General features: G+C 41.4%; 1 protein-coding gene across 3 annotated transcripts; it reads left to right on the plus strand.

Moving 5' to 3' along the window:
* The first annotated feature begins 762 nt into the window (after nucleotides 1–762).
* On the plus strand, nucleotides 763–18537 carry nacc1a (nucleus accumbens associated 1, BEN and BTB (POZ) domain containing a). 3 transcript variants are annotated; one of them, XM_006791616.3, is made up of 8 exons: nucleotides 763–1077; nucleotides 5151–5305; nucleotides 6578–6856; nucleotides 7020–7650; nucleotides 7833–8003; nucleotides 11339–11444; nucleotides 11650–11747; nucleotides 14518–18537. In XM_006791616.3, exons 2-8 carry the CDS (start codon nucleotides 5180–5182, stop codon nucleotides 14826–14828), a joined length of 1722 nt encoding a protein of 573 aa, XP_006791679.2. In that variant the 5' UTR covers nucleotides 763–1077; nucleotides 5151–5179; the 3' UTR covers nucleotides 14829–18537. The 3 variants fall into 3 exon arrangements, with proteins under 3 accessions (XP_006791679.2, XP_006791680.2, XP_087695862.1); XM_006791617.3 differs by lacking the exon at nucleotides 763–1077 and adding an exon at nucleotides 1109–1736; XM_087839736.1 differs by lacking the exon at nucleotides 763–1077 and adding an exon at nucleotides 1758–2140.
* Nucleotides 18538–23714: the final 5177 nt, after the last annotated feature.

A 23714-nucleotide genomic window follows, 5' to 3' on the forward strand; every position in this document is an offset into this window, starting at 1 on the left:
AGTAAAGCAAACTCACATTCAAATCTTAATGCTCTACATCAGATTATTACCAGAAGAAGCACTGAGTTGAAATTCATCAGCAACTTTCTTACATTTTTCTTCAAAAGGTTTAACCTCCTAAGACCCGAACTCGGCATGCATTTTTAATTTCTCTTTGATATTTGAGCGTATTGGGGCCCGATGAATGTAAAAACAAAGAATTACGAGATTTTTTTACGAGGGTTTTAGGTACCCACATTGAAATATGCATTTGGCAAAAGCACGTGAACAGAATAGTGCGAGGTTTAAGTGCCAGATATATGGAATTATTATATTATCAAAGTATATATAGTCATAGAGTTTTCTTGTTCTTATGATGATGTCCACGTTTGGGGAATGTGCTCTTTTGATGGCGTTTATTAACAAACCTGTGATGACACAGGTTTGCGTTTCTGCGTGCACTGTGTCCATTCGGATTTTGATTTCGCTGTGCCTCCAGCTTACAGGGTGAAAAAAAGAAAGAATTCATAGAACAGAGCACTCTATAGATAGGCTGCTATAAATAACGCCACTGCACGGTTTATAACTGTATGCCAATTGGGCAAATATGTCTGTATAAGTATGATAGGTTTCACTTGTTTACAGCCAACAAGGGTGCGGCTTTATCGCTACTTTATATGCGCCCGCGGAGTTCACTTAAGTTAAATAAGTACACACACACACACAGAGAAACATATACACATACACACGGCCTACTTCCATAGTTCATTTGCGGAGAGGGAGAGAACAAGATAGAGAGAGAGACTCAGACTAATTCCTCCACGCAGCCTGTGCCAATGCGCAAACAGTCTACGCCGTGGGATAGGTCTCCCCCAAATTGAGGCTGCGCTCTCAACGATCATGCGATTGAATGACGAGCGCGTCATGCTTGTCTTCCTCCTCTGCTGTTCGCTGCGATCGGTGGCTCTGCGTTCCGCAATCCCCTGGGATACTGTACCGCCCTCGATGGCTCTTCTATCGCCGTTCCGCTCCCACTGAATGGCTGTCCGGAGCGAGGAAAAACGAACCAGCGCTCTGCATCAGCTTCCCAGCGAGGGGGTGAGTGTCTTGTTTGGCCGTCAGTCAGTCGGTAGGGTCGTTTGACGATCCACCGGCGGCAGCGGCGGTGGAGGAGGAGAAGAAGGAGGAGGGGGTGGTCACCGTTAGATTTTTAAGGCTGATGGAGGAGGAGGGGGGGACAGTCCAGCAGAAGCACCAGCAGCAGTGGGGCAATTAAAGTTTGGGATAAGTGCGCGACTTTAAGGGGAAAGCCGGTCCAGGCTGGCACAATCTAAACTTTCTATCGCCTTTTTCAGCCTAACAATAATAATGATAATAAAAATATATCTCGTTATCAGCAGCGGAGCAGAACACGTTTAACTTAACGAGCCTCACAAAACATGAGAAAATTCAACGGCAGTCAGTTTGTTTCTGTCTCTCGCTTTTTTTTTTTGGCACGGCAGCTCTTGTGAGCGCCGGCTGCAAAAAGAATTGTGCCTTGTTGTGCTCCCCCCACCAACCACCCCCCCTGCTCCGTGCCGCACTGGTTCCGTCTGGCTCGCCCTCAGCTGCTGCGTGTCCTGGGATGACCTGTTGATGTCGGTAGAATGGAGAATGGCAGGGGGAGCGATTTCCCCCGTCGCCAAAATATTTAAATAAGCAACATTTTGGGCCTGACTAACCGGCGTCGCAGCACGGCTACCTCGTCCGCTCGGCCAGTAAGTGCTTTGTTTACCTTTGTGAGTGCGGAAATGCTTGACATTGTGCAGCTGGGGCTGACTGTGCGTGAGGTGGATGGTGCGCCGGGCGAACCCAAAATATTTTAACTGTGGCGTTAGCTTTAGCCGTTAGCCACCTCCCATAGGCCGTGCTGCGGATGGAAGGAGAGGGCAATCAGATATTTCAGCGCTGACAGCCACTTGGAGGAGGGGGGATGGAGGGGGGATAGGGACTCCCGAAGTGGCCCGATTCCTGTAAAACTACTTTAGATTCGTCTAACCGATTGCCATTTAAGGGCACGTAAACAATCGCACGCCATCCTGGATTCCCCCTTAACGCATCCATGCTGTCCCTACCTCCCAGTAGCCTCCCGGCTGGGTAGGCACGGATCGGACACTCCCAGGTGGGTTAAACAACTCCTTATCCTTCTCCACGTTATTTGGCAACACTTTCAGCACAGAGGCACACACATTAAAGGAAAAAAAAATCAGAAATGTGAAGTTAAAAAAGTCTGTTTGTAAAACAATCAGAGGCTTCTTGCTGTGAGGATAAGCAAAAGTCAGGCCTGCCAGGAGCACAGCTATGCAAGCATGGGCGCATATAATGAGGAAATGCCTATAGAGGGAACTGTGTGTGCCAGCTGCATCAGGGGCTTTTCCACATAATGATCTGAAAGGTTTGAACCAGCATAAGAGTTTGGTGGAATAAGTTTCAAAATAGGCTGAGAACCAGTCCATCATAACACAACTGAGCCCCCCTTGAAATATTCTAAAGGCTGCTATTAAAAATGTAAGGTCTTTAGTATGTTGCATGTCTGACCTACTTTCCTCCCAGGGCTCGCTGGTATGAGAGCTAAGCTACAGGGTTAGTTGGGGTGAATTTCATTTGCTCACGCTGTTGCTGCTGCACTCTACTGTATATATTTAAGGACCTGAGATTATTCTTCTCATCCCTACAGGCCCCCGCTGCCCCTCCTTAGTGCACAGGGCCACACACACATGTGCGTGCACACTCTCGCATTCTCGCTCACTGTTGGGGCAAACTGTGCAAACACACCCCTGCTCTCGGCCCAGCGTTTGTGTGTCTTGATGTGCAACCATGTGTGCTTACTGTGGCTCGCCAAACTGTAAACAAGCAGTATTGTCTAATGTCTGTGTGTGACTCAGTGTGCCTTTTGTGGGTTTGTTTGAGTTTGTGTGTGTGCGCATCTGTGTTTTAGTATGAGGGAGAGGGGAGCTTGAGTGAGATGGAGACAAAGGGAGCATTTCTCTTTACCCTGGAGCTTGGCGAGGTCCCAAATGAAAGGCTTTGGATATGATGGGCTGGCTCGCTTCAACCCTCATCAGTCAGTCACACTAAAGTTTGCTTTTTATGCCTCTCACAGGGTGGGCTTCAGTCACTTTGCTCTCACATTATCAGATAGTATCTTACACTGATAACGCTCTATGTGTGGGTGCATGTAGGTTCAGCAAGCATTCATGCAACACTTTTAAGTGGTAATATATCTCTGCATTGCAGACCTGTACCCTCATCTGCGTGCATAGAAATACTTATGACGGGCCTTGTGCTTTAAGTAAGCACGAGCAGTGCAATGCCATGTAGGCTGATCAATGGATCTGTTGTTTGCATTGCTCTTATTGAGGGTACAGAGGGCATATACATGCATGTGAATGGCACCACCGAAATTGCTGTTTATAGAACGTGCCATCACAAAGCATAGCTGGTGTAACACCATCGAAGCATGTTTACATACCTTCACAGTATCAAGCGAGTAATGTAATATACCCTGCTTATAGCCCTCATAGCCACAGCAGAGGGAACGTTGGCTCATTTTAATTTAATATTGACAGGCATAATCTATCAATCTTAGAGCGGATATGGGGCAAAGGGGGGGCATGTTTGCCTCTGACTGTTGACTGAAGTGAATGGAAACATGCTATGTGGTTTTTGTTTAGGCCACACACACAAACACACGTTTGCACATAGAATACCAGAACATGACCCAGTTATCTGAGGACATGGGATTATATAGCTCACAGAAGACACAGAAAATAAAAAGGCTTTCAGTAGCTGTTGGTGCCCGGCACCAACAGCTACTGAAAGGCTGAAGTGACGTATAGGATTAATGAAATGTAGATTATCCTGTGGACGTTTCAACAAAACCTAGTTTGAAATATCAGAGTGCTGCGAGCCTGCCAATACTATTCGGTAGACTGTGCGAAGGAGAAAATGCGGCCCATGTCATTTGGGTTTTTCAAGAGATATATTGTTTTAATTGTGGGGAACCTTCCTTTAACAGACAGGCATTTCATTATGAATACTTTGGCCTAACAGTAATAAAACAGGCCAGTTAGATTTGCTCGGCGTTTTATTGCATTGTGTTAATGTGAGGTTCTGACATTCCTCAGCTGTTTAGCTTCTCTTTGAGCTTTCTGTCTTTTAACATAGCTGTGTTACATTACACCTTCACCTCACACTGCCTACGGGGTGGGGGGTGGGGGGGGTCATCACTGCAATGAAACAAGATGAAGCTGAAACCTGCGACAGCAATCATGATTAAAGCGATGTAACCCACTGAAAAGTGATTCACAAAGAAGGTTTATTATGTATCAAAATGTCTCATGAAGAACTACTCCACAGTTGCCGTATAAATATTCTCATTCCGAGTTCTTTGGCAAATCAAAGCAAGATCTGGAGACGGCCTTTCAACATATTGTTTGTAGTGGTGCAGTCAAAGGTCTCCTAACTGTTACCAGTTGCAAGTATAGTGGCGGCCCTGCTCTTTTCTGACCAGCCTCATGGTCAAAGTTTATCCACATATCGGCAAGACCAACAGGAAGGAGCTCATACTTGGTAAATGACGGCGGTTTTCACATGCGATTATATCTTTGCCCGTTCTCACATGTGGCCTAGCTGAAACATGCAGGAGGCAGCACCCGAGGCATCCACTCTCTTAGCATGAGTTTGCCAATTACTTATTACATATTAGAAGTTCTAACATGGAGCGCACTGAAAGTTTAGTTTAGTGTGGTCTCCTTATTGAACAGGCTTTCAGTTAAGATGTATGAAGAACTGGATTGTGAATATGAAGTATGAAGTTACCTGAATTAAAACAAAAATCCTGTGCAAAAAGAAATATATCAACCATCGTTATTTGGGTTGGTTGGATAATAGTTGTAGTTGTTTTGTATGAAAAAGGTCTGATTATACATGTAGTTTGCGTTGGGTGCTCTTCCGTATCATGGGGAAAAATTCAGTGGAGAAAAAGAGCGTGTTTGGGGGAGTGGGAATTTGGCTCAGTATTTCCATATATGAAGTCAATCCTGTTTTTCAGTAACCAGCATTTGGATCTATTCACTTCCTCATTTGTCCTCTTTGTTTGTTTCTGCCTGTCTCTATTCATTCCCAACAAGACCTTTTTGGTGGTGTGCATAGGCGCACCATGGCCCAGACCCTCCAGATGGCGATCCCAAATTTCGGCAACAACGTTCTAGAGTGTCTGAATGAGCAGCGGCTGCAGGGACTCTACTGCGATGTGTCCGTGGTGGTCAAGGGCCATGCTTTCAAGGTACTGGTGCACTGTTTCTCTTCTTTGCACTCAACTGACTGAAGGTCGTGGTTATAATGAAGAAGAAAAGACCCGAGTGTAAACAAAAAGTCCTGTGGCAGTCGTGCTCCGTGGAAAAGGAACGTCATTATTCTTCAGAAGAACTGCTGTTTGGACATTTTCCTTTTTTTTTTTTTTTTCTTTTTTTTTGGGTGGGGGGGATGTTGCAACATGTAACTTTTTGCAGCAGAGGCAGATGATGCATCATTCAGTGTGAATCCACATTTGTGCAAGTCTCTAGCTCCAGTATATAAGATGTTATTAATGTTTGTTTTAAAGATTGTTTTTTACGGGTTACAGGTTTTCTTTCATTTGCTGAGTAGTTTGAGTTATCCTGTCCATTAGAGACAATGTAATTTGTGCATTGTATTCATTCCTCAGTTAAATATTGGCCTCTAACTAAGGTTTTTTTTTTTTTTTACCTTCTCTGAGATCTTTCACTTTGAGTAGGGCCTTCTTTTTCAGGGACATTGAAAGAACTCAATTAGTATTTTAAAAATGAAAGTACACTGAAGAGCTACTAAATCAATATGTTAATAAATCATTGGCTGGGAGTAGAACAGGGGTGGGCAACTCCAGGCCTCAAGGGCTGGTGTCCTGCAGGTTTTAGATGTGTGCTTGATCCAACACAGCTGTTTCAAATGACTAAATGACCTCCTCAACATGTCCTGAAGTTCTCCATAGGGCTGGTAATGAACTCATCATTTGATTCAGGTGCCATGACCCAGGGTGAGATCTAAAACCTGCAGGACACTGGCCCTCGAGGCCTGGAGTTGCTCACCTCTGGTGTAGAAGCAGTTTACCAAAAGCTGTCAGAAGGGTTAATAATACAGGAAAACAAAGAAAACCCCAATTATCATATAACCCCCTGTGAGCAAGGGCGTTGGCAACAGTGGGAAGAAAAAACTCCCTTTTAGCAGGAAGAAACCTCCATCAGAACCAGGCTCAGGGAGGGGAGGCAGGGAGGGGCAGCCATATGCCTATTGCAGTGTCACAAAGGGAGGATTGAGGGTCAGCCAATCAAGCCCTAACTATGTACTTTATTAAAAAGGGAAGTTTTAAACCTAATCTTAAAAGTATTGTTTATTGTTGTTGTTGTTTTGTTTAAACGAAGCTATACCGTGAGAAAATAAAATCTCCAAAACATCTCACTAGCCCTTAGTAAATCAGTATATTGTAATATGTAAAATCATTTTTAAATTATGTTTTCTTTTTCTTTTCTTTTTTTCTTAGGCTCATCGAGCAGTTCTGGCTGCTAGCAGTTCTTATTTCCGGGATCTTTTCAGCAGCAGCAACAACAGCAATGGTGGAGGTGGCGGAAGCAGTGAGGCCAGCCCAACCGTAGTGGAGCTCCCGCCGGCCGTGCAGCCTCAGAGCTTCCAGCAGATTTTGGCTTTCTGCTACACAGGCCGTCTTAGCATGACGGTGGGGGACCAGTTTCTCCTCATGTATACTGCCGGCTTCTTGCAAATCCAACAGATCATGGAAAAAGGCACTGAATTCTTCCTCAAGGTAAAGCTAAATAGAAAGTGAAGTAGCAGAAAACCTAAAGTCATTGTTTCATCAATTTGAACTGGTAAAATACAGGTTATTTGAGATTTCTGTTTTGAGACTTTCTGCAAGGTAAGATCTATCTATTTGCTGACGCAAAGTTGATATATGCATTTATTGGTAGGTATCCTCCCCCAGCTGTGACTCTCAGGGCCTTCATGGAGAGGAGGCCCCACCTTCAGAGCCCCAGAGCCCTGTAACACAGACCAGTAACGGTGCAGCTCGGCCCGCCTCCTGTCTGACGCCGCTCCCTCTGGTATCACGAGTTAAGACGGAGCAGCCAGCGAGCCAACCAGAGGCGGCCACTCCTTACTCAGTGGTTTGCACTCCTGTAGCCAAGCGACTATGGGAGGGTGGCAGCACCCGAGATGGAGGTGGGGTAGGCTCAGGGGGAGGAGGAGGTGCCAGGAAAGCAGCCCGTTATTCCCAGGAGGCAGTGCGGGGCAGCGCTATCCAGAGCCCCGGAGGTCTCGGACTGGCTGTGGGTATGGGTGCCACCACGACCAACCTCGTGGGAATGGTGGCCGGTGGTGGGATTGGCGGCGGTGCCAGCACCAACGGGAATTCTGCAGCAGGGCTTATCATGTCAGAGGGCGCCAGCCCTGGCACCCTGAGTACCTACGCTAGTGACTCACCTATCAGCTACCATGATGATGAAGAAGAAGAGGAGGGGACAGATGAAAGTGCTGAGGAGCAGTACAGACAAATCTGCAACATGTACACCATGTACAGTATGCTCAACATGGGAGCTGCAGGTAATGGACAGAATAGTTATAACAACACATACAAATATATCTAGCTGACGTTTTTCATTACACCTTGATTACATATTTGTATCCTTTTTTTTGGTTTGTGGAGACATTGTAACAGCACAAAATATTCTCATAAATATATTTTTATAGTTGATTCGAAATTTTTCCATATGGTGATTTTCTAGCTGCTGGTGAGCGTGTTGAGGCTCTGCCAGATAACACGGAGACGCGAGGTCGGATGCGTGGCAGAGATCTTTCGTGTCTTCCTGCAGAACTTATTGCCCAAATAGGCAACCGCTGTCATCCCAAACTATACGAGGAAGGAGATCCTGCTGAGAAACTAGAGTTAGTCTCAGGTATGTTTCTCTGTGTGTGTGTGTGTGTGTGTGTGTGTGTGTGTGTGTGTGTGTGTGTGTGTGTGTGTGTGTGTGTGTGTACCTAAAGACGGCAATATTTACAACTAAATTTAAAAAAAAGAAAGAAAGAAATTCAAAATGATTCGATTTGAGAGACAAAAATATCCAAATTTCATAGAATTGTCTTGGCTCGCTGTCTCCAAAATGTCAAACTTAACATGAGAAACCTGCAGGTGGGTGACGGATGAAAGAAAAACTGAAACCGTCGACCTTTACACTAAAGGGAATCCAGCAGCTCTGTGATGCTGTTGGGGGGGATTTTTTGCTTTTGTGGATTGGGTCTGCTTGTATCTTTAGAGGCAAGCAAGGAATAAGAAAGAAAATGCCATGTGTGATCTCCTTTTTCTTATGATGAAACATTTCCTGTTGGGAGTGGTCTCCACCCATCTGCAGAGCACAAGGGGTCACTGAATAGTTTGGATATAAAACTGATGTTCACTGTTTGGCTTTCAAATCGCCTCTTCTCAGTCGAGTTGAATTGGTTGATGGTTGATGAGAATCAAGCATCTTCTACAACCATCGTCAACCATCAACAACAAAACAGGAAAAATATATTTTCTAGTGAAGTACCAGAGACTGAGAATCTAAAGTGCAGCATAGCTGTTGTGGTGGCCTGATACTGTTGTTGGATTTTCTTCTTTAATTTGTTGTTTGTCCATAAGTGTCAAAACAAAATATTTAGCATGTGGTTTGTTAAAAAAAAAAAAAAAAAAAAAAAGAAAGAAAGAAAGAAAAATACTTTGATTCTGCTACAAGTGTATCAAAAATGAAGTCTTTACCTTGATCTAAACTACAGAAATCATAGATACATTTATACCAGACTGTCGTTGGGTCATTATCTCATTCGTAAATATAGCCAAGCTGCTTCAAATCCTGCTTATACTGTGCTGGCAGTGTTTTAGGAATTCTTGTCATGCTGAAAAATTGAGCTGTTTCCAATTAGATGATTTCCAGATGGTTTTGCATAATGGATCAAAATCTGACAATATATTTCTGTGTTCGTATATTTAATCAGTTTTAACAAGATATCTGACACATCTGACTGAAATGCTTATAGGTTGTAGACACTCAGTGTTGTATCTCTCTCCTGACCTATATCGTTATGCATGCTCAGTCCTCCTCCTCTATACACACTGACAACAATTTGAACCAAAGAATTCCAAATTGGGTTCATTACCCCATAAGACCTGTGGATACTGATTTTCAGTCCAGTTCTTGTGTAATTTGGCGTACCTCAGCCTTTTCTCCCAGTGTTGAGTCTACAGGTGGGAATCACCAGATACTCCACAATACGATATTATCACAATGCTTCACTCATGGTACGATATTATTGCAATTTTTAACATTTTGTCGCATGCTGAGTGTTGCGGTGAAATATATTGTGATTTATCACGTTTTCCAACTGCACATTATGTCCCTAAAATTAAACTTTGTTTGTACTGATATTATCCAATACGATAAAGTTATCTCATTTCAGTTATTTATTTATTTTTTGCTTCAAAATTAGATTGTGAAGCAAACCAACACTGTCACTGAATTATCAAAACTAATACATTTGCATTCAGCAACCTTCCTGCTCCATATGAGTATAACCAGAATACAGCCAGCTGGCAGTCAGCTGTGTTGAGTCCCCACAAGTTATCCTTCTTCATAAAGGCTCATTCCGACTGATTGCAACATGTTGGAAATCTGTCTGCATTTCTAAATTAAAAGTTTCTGTAAACCTTCAGTATTCTGTCTAAGGGAGATTGCTGTCAGTCCAAGTCAGGCTGCGACTACTTGCAGAAAGGTTGCTTCCTGTCAGATGACACGAGCCTGCTGCTTCTTCGTACTATATTGATATTTGGTATCCCTGTGTTACGATACTGTATCTTTTTTTTTTTTTAGTTTTAATTTTAGTTAAGTCAGTGTTAAGTGGCTTAACATATAAAAATCCTTCCTCTGCAAATGGTCAGCAACAAGGACTGAAAATGAATAAACGAAGAAGCTGATGTCCAGGGAAAAGTAGTTCTTCAGAAAGCCGGAAGAACTATTGCTCAAGACCACGTTAAAAAAAATTACAAGTCTGGCTCCTTGGAAGCAAAAATAAAGATAAAGAAATGAGCAGCGGTTAAGAGTTTTGCACAGTACTGCGTATATCAGAAATATGTTATCAAACTAACTTATCTTATTTATATATTTATCTGATATCACAAGGGCAGCAGGGTGGTGTTGTTGTTAGTACTGTTGCCTCACAGAAAGGAGGTCCTGAGTTTGACTCCAACATCTGGCCAGGGCCTCTCTGTGTGGAGTTTGCATGTTCTCCCCACTTTTGCATGGGCACTCAGGCTTCATCCCACTGTCCAAAGACATGCAGTTAGTGGGGCTATTTTAACTGATAATTGTGAAATTGCCCATGGGTGTGAATGTGAGTGTGAATGGTTATCTGTCTTTCTGTGTTAGCCCTGCGGCAGGCTGGCAACCTGTCCAGTGTGTACCCTGCCTCTCACCCCATGATAGCTGGGATAGGCTCCAGCACACCCACAACCCTGATAAAGATAAGGGGAAGAGGACAGACAAATCTTATATAACATAAAATAAAAATAAATATATATTTTATTTTGGTGTTGTTTTTAGGTGAATAATTTTATCTGCCTCAGTCTGCAGTCTGGAAATGAATGACATTATGGTTAAAGATAGAGCTGAACTATTAAATACATATAGGCAGTATAGTATGAGGTCTAAATAGGACAAGGCAGGTAGCACTGATATATATTCATATCTTCAGAGGACGCTGTCCTCAGATGACTGAGATTGGCACTGGCAAGCAGGGCTGTATTGCACATGTGACTCAGTTTGTTTATGTCAAGGACATACTGTGACTGTGCGTGTTACCTTACCAGTGGGGTTACACACTTTACTCTGCAGCAGCATGTGCCTGTCACAGAGCAACCTGAAGCAAGTGTTTCAGGGTAGTTTTATACTACATTTGTAAAAGTCAAAGGAATAAACTGAAGTAATGAAACCAAATCAAACCTCAAAGCTGTGACATTTAACTGGCGCACAGGCTTCTCTCTCCCCACCCACAGCTGCAGTGTGATATGAATCAGAGCTGTCGCTAGATAAACAAACTCTCCATTCCAGTAACCGAAAGCGAAGATCCTGACTGTATCATTGCTGCACCTGACCCACAAAAGTTGAAGAAGGGAAATGCCATAAAGCGAGATAGCAGATAATCTCAGTAGATAATCTACAGTGATAATAAATGGTCTCAATTCTTTCTGGATTTTTTGCAGGTACTTCTGTGTATATATCACGAGCTCAGCTAATGAACTGTCATGTGAGTGCAGGGACCAGACACAAGGTGCTGCTGAGGAGGCTGCTGGCCGCCTTCTTTGACAGGTTTGCTTCTTCCCTCGATTTGTCTGGGTCTATTTATGCAAGTGTTTCATGCAAAGCGTAGTTTTAATATAGAAATTAAAGTTTTTTTGTTTTCCTTTTTTTTTTTTTTTTTAATCTGCTGGCATATGAAGGCTAAATCAACTATTTTTGTGTTTCCTCTGTTCTGTCTACCTCTTTCTTATTTTTATTTTTTTTGATGTATCAGGAACACTCTGGCCAACAGCTGCGGGACAGGCATTCGCTCGTCCACCAATGACCCGAGCCGCAAGCCCTTGGACAACAGAGTGCTCCATGCAGTCAAATGTGAGCGTACATGTTTTGTCTGTCTGTGGGTGTTTGCCCACAAGCATGCAAACAATTTGTGCATGTACTGATGGAGGGGAATGTACATGCATTCACACTGCATGCACACACTGTGTATTTACACTGTAAACTAAGCCGTATCATAACCGTAGCTGAATTAATGAGTTAGCTGTGTAATGTCTCAGTTTTCCTTTCAGGTACATTTAGATAGTACTAATAGTAACAACAATAATATTAATCTTCATTAATACTTAGTAATTTTTTAAAAAAAAATCCACATTACAACGTGCCTCACAGCAGCAACAAAACAAGCATAGTTTGGGGTTTTTTGGTTTTGTTGTTTTAAAAGCATAAATAAGATTTGCATTGGTATGATTAGTGTTTGGCACTCTGTGACCGCTAGATAGTAACATTTACCCTGAAATCAAGATTTGACATCAGACACACCAGAACAGAGATATTGTCCTGCTTATAGGAGGTTTTACAGCTTTGAGTTTTGAGAGTTGCCCTTTTTCTTTACAGCTGTGCTTTTTCAGTAAAACCTTGCTGAAAGTGGAAAATGTATCCATGCTCACCATAAAATCAGATTTAAAGACATGTAGCTGTGAGCGGGACTCGTGACATCACTACTAGTCTGAAGCCTGTGTTGCACAACACACATAATACATTGTGAATAGCATTTCAGCAGCACATGAAACACTTTCAGCAGTCTTCTTTTGTAAAACCTAAACCAAAAAAAATATGTATGTTCATGTTTGCAATCGAGGGCTGAGCAAAAAATATATTTTTAGAGTTGTTAAAGACAAAATAATCATATTTCACTTGTTTACTGGATCATACCAAACTAAAAATGGCCATGCATCACATGACTGGTTGTAGCTGATGGAGTTGTGGAGTATGCCACGTTGTTATTCTGCCCAGTACAGAGCATATTTACTGTGGTGTGAGCCAGTAAACAAGTTAAATGTGACTGTTTTGTCCTTGTTGACTTGAAAGTTTACATTTTTCTAGCTTTTCACATTTAGTTTTTTTTGGACTACATTAATTGGATCTTGGGTTCAGTATTCCACTGAGGTTTTTGCTAGTTGAAGCCTGACCTTGTTTTAGAATTTCTAAGAAGGTAACAGAACTACTTTAATTTTTATTATTTGCAGAAAAACATCTCCTGCCCAAAATATTATGCAAATCATAGCATTTTTGTCTTTGAACATGCCTGGAGGGGATACTCTATCATTCTCTTGGCACCTTACATGTAGGTGATGTGCCAAAACCCCTGTGGGTGAAAAACAAGAAAAAAAACTGACTGTGCCACCCATTAAACCAAGCAATTTCAGTAGTGAATATTAAAAACATTCCCCTGAAGTAGATTTTTACTAGAAATCAGTCAGCAAAACAATTGTTGCTTTATTGAGGTCATGCCACATGTGCTGGGGGTTTCTTATGCATTTTGCATACTGTAACTTTAGCCAGGATAATAAACACTGAACATGAGAGACAGCTGGGTAAATAACTTGGCTGGTGTTTATAAAAGATTGCGATTGTCTAAAGTGTTTCAGGTGAATTTTAAACCGAGCACTTAAAGTGTTGATTCGCATATTGAATAGACTTTCTTTTGTCAGTCATGAGTCGTTTTCACATATGCTCTTCAGCCCTGATCATTTCTAGAACTTACTCAGCAGAGGTGCTCATGAGAAGGAAGATGTCCGATCCAGTCGAGTTGCAGTGTTCTTTAACTTGCGGAGATTGTGTAATATCAAACTGTGCCAATAAGCAAATAGCACAGGCGATCATTTGGTACACGCAGGTAATAACACAGGAATATTGCCTAATGGTTGTCACTTCAGCTTCCTCCACACTCTCTCTGCAGGCATTTCCATAGACTGTGCCACAGAGTTAATTCCAATAATGTGAACACCTCTAAAGCAGCCTGTTTCATGCTGTATGCTACACATAAATAGGGACAACTATGGAAATATCCTCATCTGATTCTTTTGAAACTGTCGGAAGTTTTTTGTGTGCAAACTTCTATAGAGACTGTCGCGGTTAAAACCAAAAAGAAAAAGCCATAGCTGTAGTCATTTCCCTAAACACTGTAACTCTCATACAGCAGGCCTCTGTGTGCCTATTTGTCCTTTAACTCCTCCTATACAATCAGTAGTTCAGCAGCTAAACCTGGCACACAGGTACGTCTTAGATTCCTGAAGGTTCTTATCTATATCAGCCATTGTGACAACATCATGCTGCCTAGGAGCCACCTACAAATGCATTAATATGATCGATTTTTAGCATTTCTGCATTTATACTCCTTCTTGCAACATTGTATTGTTTTCATTCTGTGACTGCAGCATTTAATTTATATCCACAAAACTTGAATATTGGGATATATCTGATATATTATGTTGCCTGGCAACCATCTAAATTTAGAGCAGGACCTAAGGATTGCAGGCGGTCCATAAAAAATTGACTCACTTTTATACTGTCAGTCCCATATAATCCAGTATAGTCCTTAAATATATTTATTAACAAAGCTATTACCCCTTTTAGGTTTTTTTGCCAGCATCAATAATAGATCAGATCATACTGTAGTATGTGCATGTACTTAGAATAAATCCATCTTCATTCAAATATTGGTGAAAGTGATGCTTTTGTCTGTTTTTGGGTAGAAGACAGGCAAAAGGATCTGTCAGTACACTCGTGAAATTCATTCTTGGCTCCAGTCACATCATAAAAGTGTGATCAGCCTAATTATTTTCCCCCTTTTTTTTGTCAGTTTATTGCCAGAACTTCGCAACCAGCTTCAAAGAGAGCGAGATGAACGCCATTGCAGCCGACATGTGCACCAATGCCCGACGTGTGGTCCGTAAGAGCTGGATACCCAAGCTAAAGCTACTGATGGCGGAAAGTGACGCTTACTCTGCGTTCCTTCCCGATAGTGTCAAGACAGAGGAAGACGCCCTGGGGGCGGATCCAACCTTCGACCCTGCCTCATTGGAGTCCGCCAGTGGTGCTGGTATGGAGTCGGGCGGCTCTTCAGGTGAATCGCTACCAGGTGTGGGTGGGGACGGAGGACCGTTATTTTGAATGTTTGGTGACGCACATACCAGTATTCCCCAGTTGCGCTTGCCTTCTCACTCTTTGGCCCACGCTGATCTCTCACATCTTGACTGTCTATACTACACTGTTAGGGTCAACAGTTGTTGCCCTGATGTAACCAGGACTTGAAAACTTAAGTCTTTTTTTGCTTTGACTGTATAATGGAGGTAATCAAGGAAAGGAAGGGCGTAAGAGGGTCTTTAGTTGTGTCCTAACTGCCCTCTGCCTCCCCTTGTCTTTTTAAGGTGTGTAAGCGCATCCACTGTTGCATATTAAATACATTCCCTGAGGTGCTGGTGGTTTGGGGGGAGGGCAGGGAGTTACTGGTGCAGCCTGAGGAGGAAGAGATGGCTGGATGGACAGATTTCCAGGAGCAGAAGTGACGGGTATATTGAATGTAAGTGTCGGTGGCATTTTTCTCTATGCAACCCTGACAACTTGTATTCCAGCCTCGGGAAAGAAACTAAATTTCAAAATAGATACATTATTAAAACAAAGTAACACTACCTGTTCTTCCTCCTCTTGCATCTTCCACTGATCACCCTGCAAGTATTCTTCAGCCTCACCTCACCTTTCTTGAGACCAGAGAATCTCACTCGAGTGTTTCACTGTGTGCTGTCTTATAGAAATATATCTCATCTGCCTATTTTTATTTTCTTTGCATGTTTCTCTGTCTGTGAACTGAAAAGTGATCCAGTAGGAAGGGTGAAAGCTTTTTACTCAGAAGATTGTAATGGGGAAAAAAATGAAATTTGAAGGGCAACAGGTAATCAAAGATGGTCATATTTTTAGAAGACAAAAACTATATTTATACAAGTGCCCATGCCTAGAATGGTGTGAGCAAAGAGAGCAAGAGGGATTGTTTTAAAATCTCAGTATTCAGCTTTTATTGAAAGAGGGCTTGTCAAGTAAGGAAAAGTGCTATTTTTGCAGGAGTACAATAATAATAATGAAAGGAGTCTTATAAGAACCTCAGTCATTTATTTTTATCCTTATTTTACAGTGAAAGTGATGGAATGAGCAGTTGAACTGCTAAATTTGACACATTTCATCGTTTGTTCACTATCTTTAAAGGAATAATAAGACTGCTTCCGCTGGCACGACTGTGACTATGATTAGCATTTCTTGTTAGGTTGTGAACCTGCAACATTCGCCTCCTTTGATACAGCATTGGCCCACAGTTTTGAAGATTACTTTTGGACATTTATAGGTTACATTTATCTGACAGCTCTGCTAGTTTAGCCTTCGAAGAAAAATTACTAAAAGGAGGGAGGAACAAAGTGACGTTCACAAGAAATAATTGCGAAATGAACAAGAGCATCTTTCAAATCTTGACGTCAATAAGCTGGTGGGCACAGTGATGTCACAGGGAGGCAATGCTGCTTGAAGCAAAAAGGTTGTAATGGTACTGTGTGTATGTGTGTGTTCGACATAGTTCTCTGGTAAGAAAGCCAAGTTTGTATTGTGCAGATGTGTCTTTGGTGTGTGGCTTATTCATGTATGCAATGCACCACCTCTTTCATCTGGAAATTCAAAATGAGTTTTATTTTGAAGTTTGAAATGATTTTGCACCTTCCATGAGCGATAAGAGTGGTGGTTTCTGCACCTTATTGAGAAGAACTAGTAGTTCATGCACCTTTTGAGAAGTGTTGTGTAGCAATCAAACCCCTTTAGGTGGAATTTGCCTTGGTTTTTTTTGTTTTTTGTTTGTTTTTTTCTTTCTCCCATGCCTGCCTGTATTTGTCGTTTAGTAGTGGCACGAACGCCTACTGTAAATAATCAAAAAGACTGTTGAGTTGAATCCCAAGTGTTCTTCTTTTTTCTGTTGCTGAATGTGTCTGATTTAAGAAATGTCAACAACTGACCCTTTTGTATGTGGAAGTTGGTGTTTGCTAGAAACCTTCTGAATGCATGTTAATCTGTTAAGGACGGAGGTCAGTACAGGGGATTCATTCTTACATTTGCAGGTGGAAAAACCTGAAAGTAGTCCGGGTCTGACTCGGAATGTGTTCTTAACCTGATACGTTCGCACGGACAACTGATTACTTTCTCTTTCAGGAATTCTTTTTTTCCATAGAGGTTCTATTTTTGTGTAGAGAGGTAGAGTTTGAAAGCCAGGAAGATGCCGATGCTTCCTATCAAAGGCAGTTAAGTCTTACTGAAAAGAAATAAAATGACTAGTGGCATGATAAAGATTCTAGCTCAGCATATTTTCATTATTGTTTCAAATTCTAGGTTGGTTTAGGTGGGTGATACAGTATATTGATGAGACATAAATGCAGTACCTTGTGAGCATTCATTAAGGGTAATAACAAAGAAACCTCAGTTTTGCATTTGACTGTAGATGCCACATGAGCACCCCTCCCCCACATACCTCAAGTATCTTTGAAGACTGTTGTGCTTCCTGTCCCTTATGCAGCTGGTGTCATGTTTCACTCCTCCAAGTTTATTCATGCGCTTCATAAAGGCAAAGCAGTGGTTTATGTTTGAGCTGAATTATAATGTGTAGCTTTAATTTGTGTAGAGGTTTTCACAAGATGTTGCTTCACATTGTTTTAAGTATGACTATAATTTTTTTTTCAAATCACCAGACTTGCCAGGCATGTTAAAGTTGCCATAATCAGCTGAAAAGTTTGCTTTATTACATACTATTACTCAGAAGAACTGTCAGTGAGTCTCCAAATAAGATAAAATATGACCAATTAAGATTTCAACGTGAGAAACACGTTTCTGTTTTTCTCCCACAGTAATCATATTACTCAGTGACCCACTGAATGACTTGTACTGTATTGTGAGTCATTAACGAGAGCTCAGCTACGCCAGCGAATTGGTGTCGACTCTAATGAAGCAGCTGCCCAACCCGTATACGGAAATGTCCCCACTGCACCATTGACCTAGTAAGATTATGCTGCTGTTACAGCTTCAAAGCTTTTACTACATATAAACAGTGATTAGGGCCCATGTCGCCATCAGTTCAACAAGTTCAGTTGAAATAAAATGTAGTTCCGGGACATTTCGGGGGTTTCACCCTGAAGTAAAAGTTCACTGGCAGCCAAAAACTCCCTTATTCATAACTTGATTGCTCAGTCGCTCAGTCCTCCATCATCACTAGGTATGTGGGTGTTACTCGTTTTTAATTTGTGTTCTTTTGAGAGCTCTCTTGCTTTTTTTTATTGCACATTCTAAGCAATTTCTCTACCTTGCAGCGTACGTGTTTACACTTACAAAATGTAGACCTACACACTTGAATGGATAAGGTGTGGCACGGCATTGGGAACCTTTTGTCACTAAACAGTACATATATAAATATGATTATATACATGTATAGATAAATACTGTATATTATATATAGACGCACACATAGTTTGTTTGTTGTGCACTCGCAGCATGAGGTATATATTTACCCAGATACAATGCTTCTCTTCACAACCTGTGCAGTTATTGGTCTGCCCATGTCTTTGCCCCTGCTCTTTGCCCTCTGTAACCCTGTAGCACCAGTGGACCTCCTGTACTGCTCATCCTCCTCTTTCTGTGTTCCAAGTGCCAATAACTTTGTGAAAGCCCTGTAACTGTGACCCAACATTATCAAAGGTAATTGCACATTAACAACTTTAAGATAAATGAATACAAATCATAGAGAAAATGTCAAAAATGGAACAAATAATGAGTATCTTAATAAAAGATTTGTAACAATTTCTCCAAGACTCCTCGTTTTTGTTTTTCATTAATCGCTTTAATGGTGTTGCCTGCCATTTGCTCTCATGGCGTTTGCTCACGGGTGAACTTAATTGAATCTTACTTTATTGCAAATGATTTAATGACACAGCTCTGCAATAATTAGCACTACTGTGGTTAGCACAGCCAGATTTATTTAAGCACCATTCATAAACCTAATTTAAACTCAACGCTTCAGTGCTCACACCTGGAAGCTGTCATGTATGACCTGTCGCTTTCATGCTGTATGAACGTGTCACACACAGTTGTTTTTGCCATCATTTGTTTACAGTTTTGCTTTGACATGCTTGAAAAGAGCTTCCTGATGAGGTGTTAAATAATGGGTTATATTTCATATTTAGATAAAAGGATCTGAAGCACCATCACTGTCTCCATTTTCATTGCATGCATGACCTTTTTTTTTTTTTTTAAATCTTTGTTTTAAAAACAGATGTCAAACATGCAGGACAGAAAAGTGTCATGTAGGCTTTTAAATTTCTATTGTTAAGTGCACCACCCAGTGTTAAAAGGCTAACAAGACAACAAATACAGGAAATTAAATCACTGAAACTGTTCAAACATTGTATGATCTTGTAGCAGCTCAAATCTAAGCTTATGGTGATATTTACAGTAATCTTATACTGATGAAGAGCAAACATTAAAACTGGAGTATTGGGAAATACAGCTATAAATTGGTTTCTAGATGAAGAAATGATCTATATACAATAACCCACATCTGATATCAAAGATTTGCCTCCTTGTTAAATTGCTGTTTAGTTGGCTGCCATTGTATTGGACTGTGTGCTAAAGAAGTAGGATTAAAAAATTTATTTTTTTTGTGGGGGGGGGGGAGGGGGGTGTTGGTTTTTTTAAACAGCTAAAAAGCTTGAGCACTGAGGGACATGGTTAAGTGTCAATATCAATAGGGGATTAAAAGTTGGTTAAGTGTATTACATTCATAGATTCTCAAAGATGCTAATCTGGAATCGAATCTAAGGCTAATCTGATTTATTAGAACAGACATGGTAAGAGCTGCCATCCCATCCCCATCATGGATACAGTGTTTCATACGAATGTACTAAGGAAGCTATTAACAACTTTTTCCAACTCTATTTTCTCTGCATCACATGTTAGCCAAGGTTAGCAAGACAAAACTCATCTTTTACAATGCTAAAGCACTGAAGCTCATTTACTTGCAAATGCTAGCTATGTTTGCATAAGAAGTGCAGGTTGTAACTGATTTCAGAACAGTAAAGCTGAGCCAGTGCCAACTTTCCTTGCACTCTGGTCTGCCCTCAATTGTATCTATAATGCTCATGCGCAAACCACCAGAAAAAAGCTGCTGGTCTCTCAGCTTGCCCAGCTCCAGTCAATATTCAACAGATGGACACACCTGTATTACAGAAAGAGCTAGCGTCTCCTATTAGACTGAAATAATCACAGCTTTCAGCAACAAAGCTGGCTAGGGGCCACATGGCAGAAATGTAAAGGCTGAATGCACATATTCATTGAAAGGCCAGGAGCTTTATGACTGTGCTGTCTGAGATGAAAGAGATGTTACTTTGGTGTATATATATGTCTATTTTTAGATTTGACAAAGCAAGCATTACTTTCCTTGTAAAGTGACCAAAAGATTCTGAGATTCTCATGTGCACATGTGACAAGGATGAACATTAATACTGGATGATGATTGCTGGGCCCTCAGATGGCGCTACCCAGTGGCTGATCTAAAAAAATTGTACATAGGTGCCCAAAGGAGGAGCAACAGGTCTAGGCAGAGTGGCACATACCTCTTCAGTGAAGTATGTGAAAATCCCCAGTATGTAAACGGAGTCAACAAAATATCCACAAACACACTTTAAAACTATTTATTGTATCATTATCTCTTCTAAGAAAACAAAGTTTTTGGACAAACAATTAGTTTATACAATGGCTCTACAGCTGGGGGCAGTTGCCCCTCTTTAGATCTGCCCTTGGTGCTACCAAATTGAAAACAGGCATGATTTATCATGGAAATTCCTTACCTAAACCACTGTCTGTGAACAGAGTTCACCATGTCATCCACAAATACAGCATATATGAACATAATTTTTTTTTCATTTCTTTGAAAAACATGATGTTGCATTCTCTGGACTAAAGAGTCCACCCAGCTTGTTATCAGCGCTCACTGGACTGGACTTGTTGCACAGGTGGCATCTATCACTATCAATTTGCTGAGCTGCTGAGAGCGACCCAGTCTTTCACCAGTGTTTGTAGGAACATTCTACATGCCTAAGCGCTTGATTTTATACCTGATTTAAATTATTTAGATGGGTGAGTGAATAACTTTGGCAATATAATGTATTTCTGCAAAACAAATCGCAAGTGCTAAAGCACAGATATGTTTGGGAAAGGTCAGTGTAATGAACAACGGATTTAAGAGGCAGACTTTTGAAATAAGGAAAGAACGTTTTCACAATATTCAAATTTTGGAGATCCACTAGTAGACTATACGCCACCTTTCGGTTGTCCCTAGAGTCTAAGAAAGACAAGCTGGGATAATAGCTTGTTCAATTTTTCACAAACTTGAGAAGTTAGCAAATACTGAGATATCAGATTGTGACAGTTTATTGATTAGGACATCTACCACATAGCCTAAATGTTTCTCAGCTGTCCCTAGCTTGATTCCTGGCTTGTTATTTATCCCTCCTCACTCTCTCGATATTCCCTGTCTTCCTCCTCTATGATGGAAAAACAAAAATGTCCAGTAAAGTTCAAGCTTTTAAGTGGAATGATTAAAGTGGAATTTTTGACTAAACATTTTATTTAAAATTTGAAACTAATGTGTAATAAAATGATTACATGAAAGTAAATATGTTGCAAAAAAAAATATGTTTATAGTATTAGACTTTCTCTCAGACCTTTTGACCCAACATATATTTTTACACTATTAACACTGTTGTACTGTTACATTCCCATGCAGATGGCAAGCTATTCTTCAGATGTGGAGTACAAGCATTGCTTGCGCAAAACAAATAGTCTTCCGACATGATAGCTGCTGCCCCCTTGTGGACCATGAAGGTATTGCTTTAGGCCAATCCTATAATAAATACATAGAAGAAAGACCTTTAACAAGCGCATTTATTCATATCACAATTCAATAATACAAACAAACTCTCACAAAGTCAAAGGAAACATCACAATAAAACCACCCAAACCCACACACACTTAGGTCCACGTGCAGTTAGCAAAACAAATACACTGAATAATAATAGTACTCTAAAAACGCAAAACAAGTGCACCATCCTCCCTCAATGAACATAAAACATTTCAGCGGGTGGCTTATACAGGACCCTCCATCTGCCCTTCGGGGCAAGGTCTGAACCAAAAACCTGAGTCCACCTCAACTCCCTGACCCCTGCTAGAGATCACAAGTTCAGCACCTTGACACAACTTTGATACAGGTGCTTCTTCCCACATGAACTGAGAACACCCAACACCGGTGTTCTCAAAGAGAGAAGCAGTCCATCCTCCTCATGCCAGCCATCAAAAGCTGGTGCAGCTGAAAGTACTGGAAATACTTACTCATATCCATTATGCCACTGGTCAGCCAGATTGCAGCGTCCACCAAATACTTTCAGTGACATGGGTAAGGACTCCCAGACCTCTTCAAGGATCCTCTTTAAGATCCTGGTGGACTTTATGTTAGTAAGGTCGCACATCCTTTCTATCGAAGTCTAACTGATTTTATATAGGATTGAGGTCCTGAGACTGTCTAGGGCATTCCATGACACTAATGTGTTTCTTCTTTAGCCACTCCTTTGCTACCTTGGTGTTATGTTTTGGATGACTGTCATGCTGGAAATTACAATTAATTGTGGCAATGGCTAGTGTGTAGCTCGGGAATTCTCTAGTTTTTCTGGGATTTAAGTGATGCCTCACTGATGTAAAGTAATGCATTGCCTGACAAATTTGAAATGCAATGTAGATATCTGATACTGAATGAAGACATTAATAATGCATGACCAGAACAAAATGCAAGGCAGCCGTAATGCATCAGCTTATTCTCGTGTACCACAATTATCAGAAGACTGAATACTCCACTCTTTAAGACAGGAAATGCTTTGTTATGATTTGGTTTCAGCAAAAAAAATAAAATAAAATAAAAAGATTAAAAAAAAAAAAAAAAAATCCAATTTTAAATGGCAAATAAAATGTTACAATTAAAGAGCAGATGACTTGCTGCCAGACATGATGTGCTGTGTTATAAAAAGTTACTGAATGCGGTATGACAGACTTCCTATCTCTTTCCTTGCGGCAGCAGATCAGAATCATTCTGTTGTGTTCCTAACCTCTTACTTTTGGGCGTGATCACCATCTCTTTCATCATATTCGCATTCAGAAACAAATCTCCCAGACCACACAGTTTTTCCTTAGGTGTTATGATCTGCAGTTGAGACTCTGAGGTGTACAAAGTGAACACGGTAGAGGCACTGTCCCCTGTGAAGCTACTGTACAACAGATCACCAAAGCAAACAGAGTACTCTCCAATCACAATTCCACAATTCCTCTACAGTGGCAGTTTTCAGATCTTGCCACAGATTCTCGATTGGATTTAGATCTGGACTTTGACTGGGCCATTCTAACACATGAATATGTTTTGTTTTAAACCATTCCACTGTTGCCCTGGCTTTATGTTTAGGGTCGTTTTCCTGCTGGAAGGTGAACCTCTGCCCCAGTCTCAAGTCTTTTGCAGACTCCAAGAGGTTTTCTTCCAAGATTGCCCTGTATTTGGCTCCATCCATCTTCCCATCATCTCTGACCAGCTTCCCTGTTCCTGCTGAAGCGAAGCACCCCCAGAGCATGATGCTGCCACCACCATATTTGACAGTGGGGTTGGTGTGTTCAGAGTGATGTGCAGTGTTAGTTTTCCACCACACATAGCATTTTGCATTTTGGCCAAAAAGTTCCATTTTGGTCTCATCTGACCAGAGCACCTTCTTCCACATGTTTGCTGTGTCCCCCACATGGCTTGTGGCAAACTGCAAACGGGACTTCTTATGGTTTTCTGTTAACAATGGCTTTCTTCTTGCCACTCTTCCATAAAGGCCAATTTTGTGCAGTGCACGACTAATAGTTGTCCTATGGACAGATTCCCCCACCTGAGCTGTAGATCTCTGC

This window comes from Neolamprologus brichardi, chromosome 4 (assembly GCF_056152115.1).
Source record: "Neolamprologus brichardi isolate AB-2024 chromosome 4, ASM5615211v1, whole genome shotgun sequence".
NCBI lineage: Eukaryota > Metazoa > Chordata > Actinopteri > Cichliformes > Cichlidae > Neolamprologus > Neolamprologus brichardi.

Coding starts and splice junctions, on each gene's coding strand:
- nacc1a (XM_006791616.3), top strand. CDS start 5,180: ATGGCCCAGACCCTCCAGATGGCGATCCCAAATTTCGGCAACAACGTT. Junction 7,651..7,832: donor GCTCAACATGGGAGCTGCAG/GTAATGGACAGA, acceptor GTGATTTTCTAG/CTGCTGGTGAGCGTGTTGAG. Junction 8,004..11,338: donor GAAACTAGAGTTAGTCTCAG/GTATGTTTCTCT, acceptor GATTTTTTGCAG/GTACTTCTGTGTATATATCA.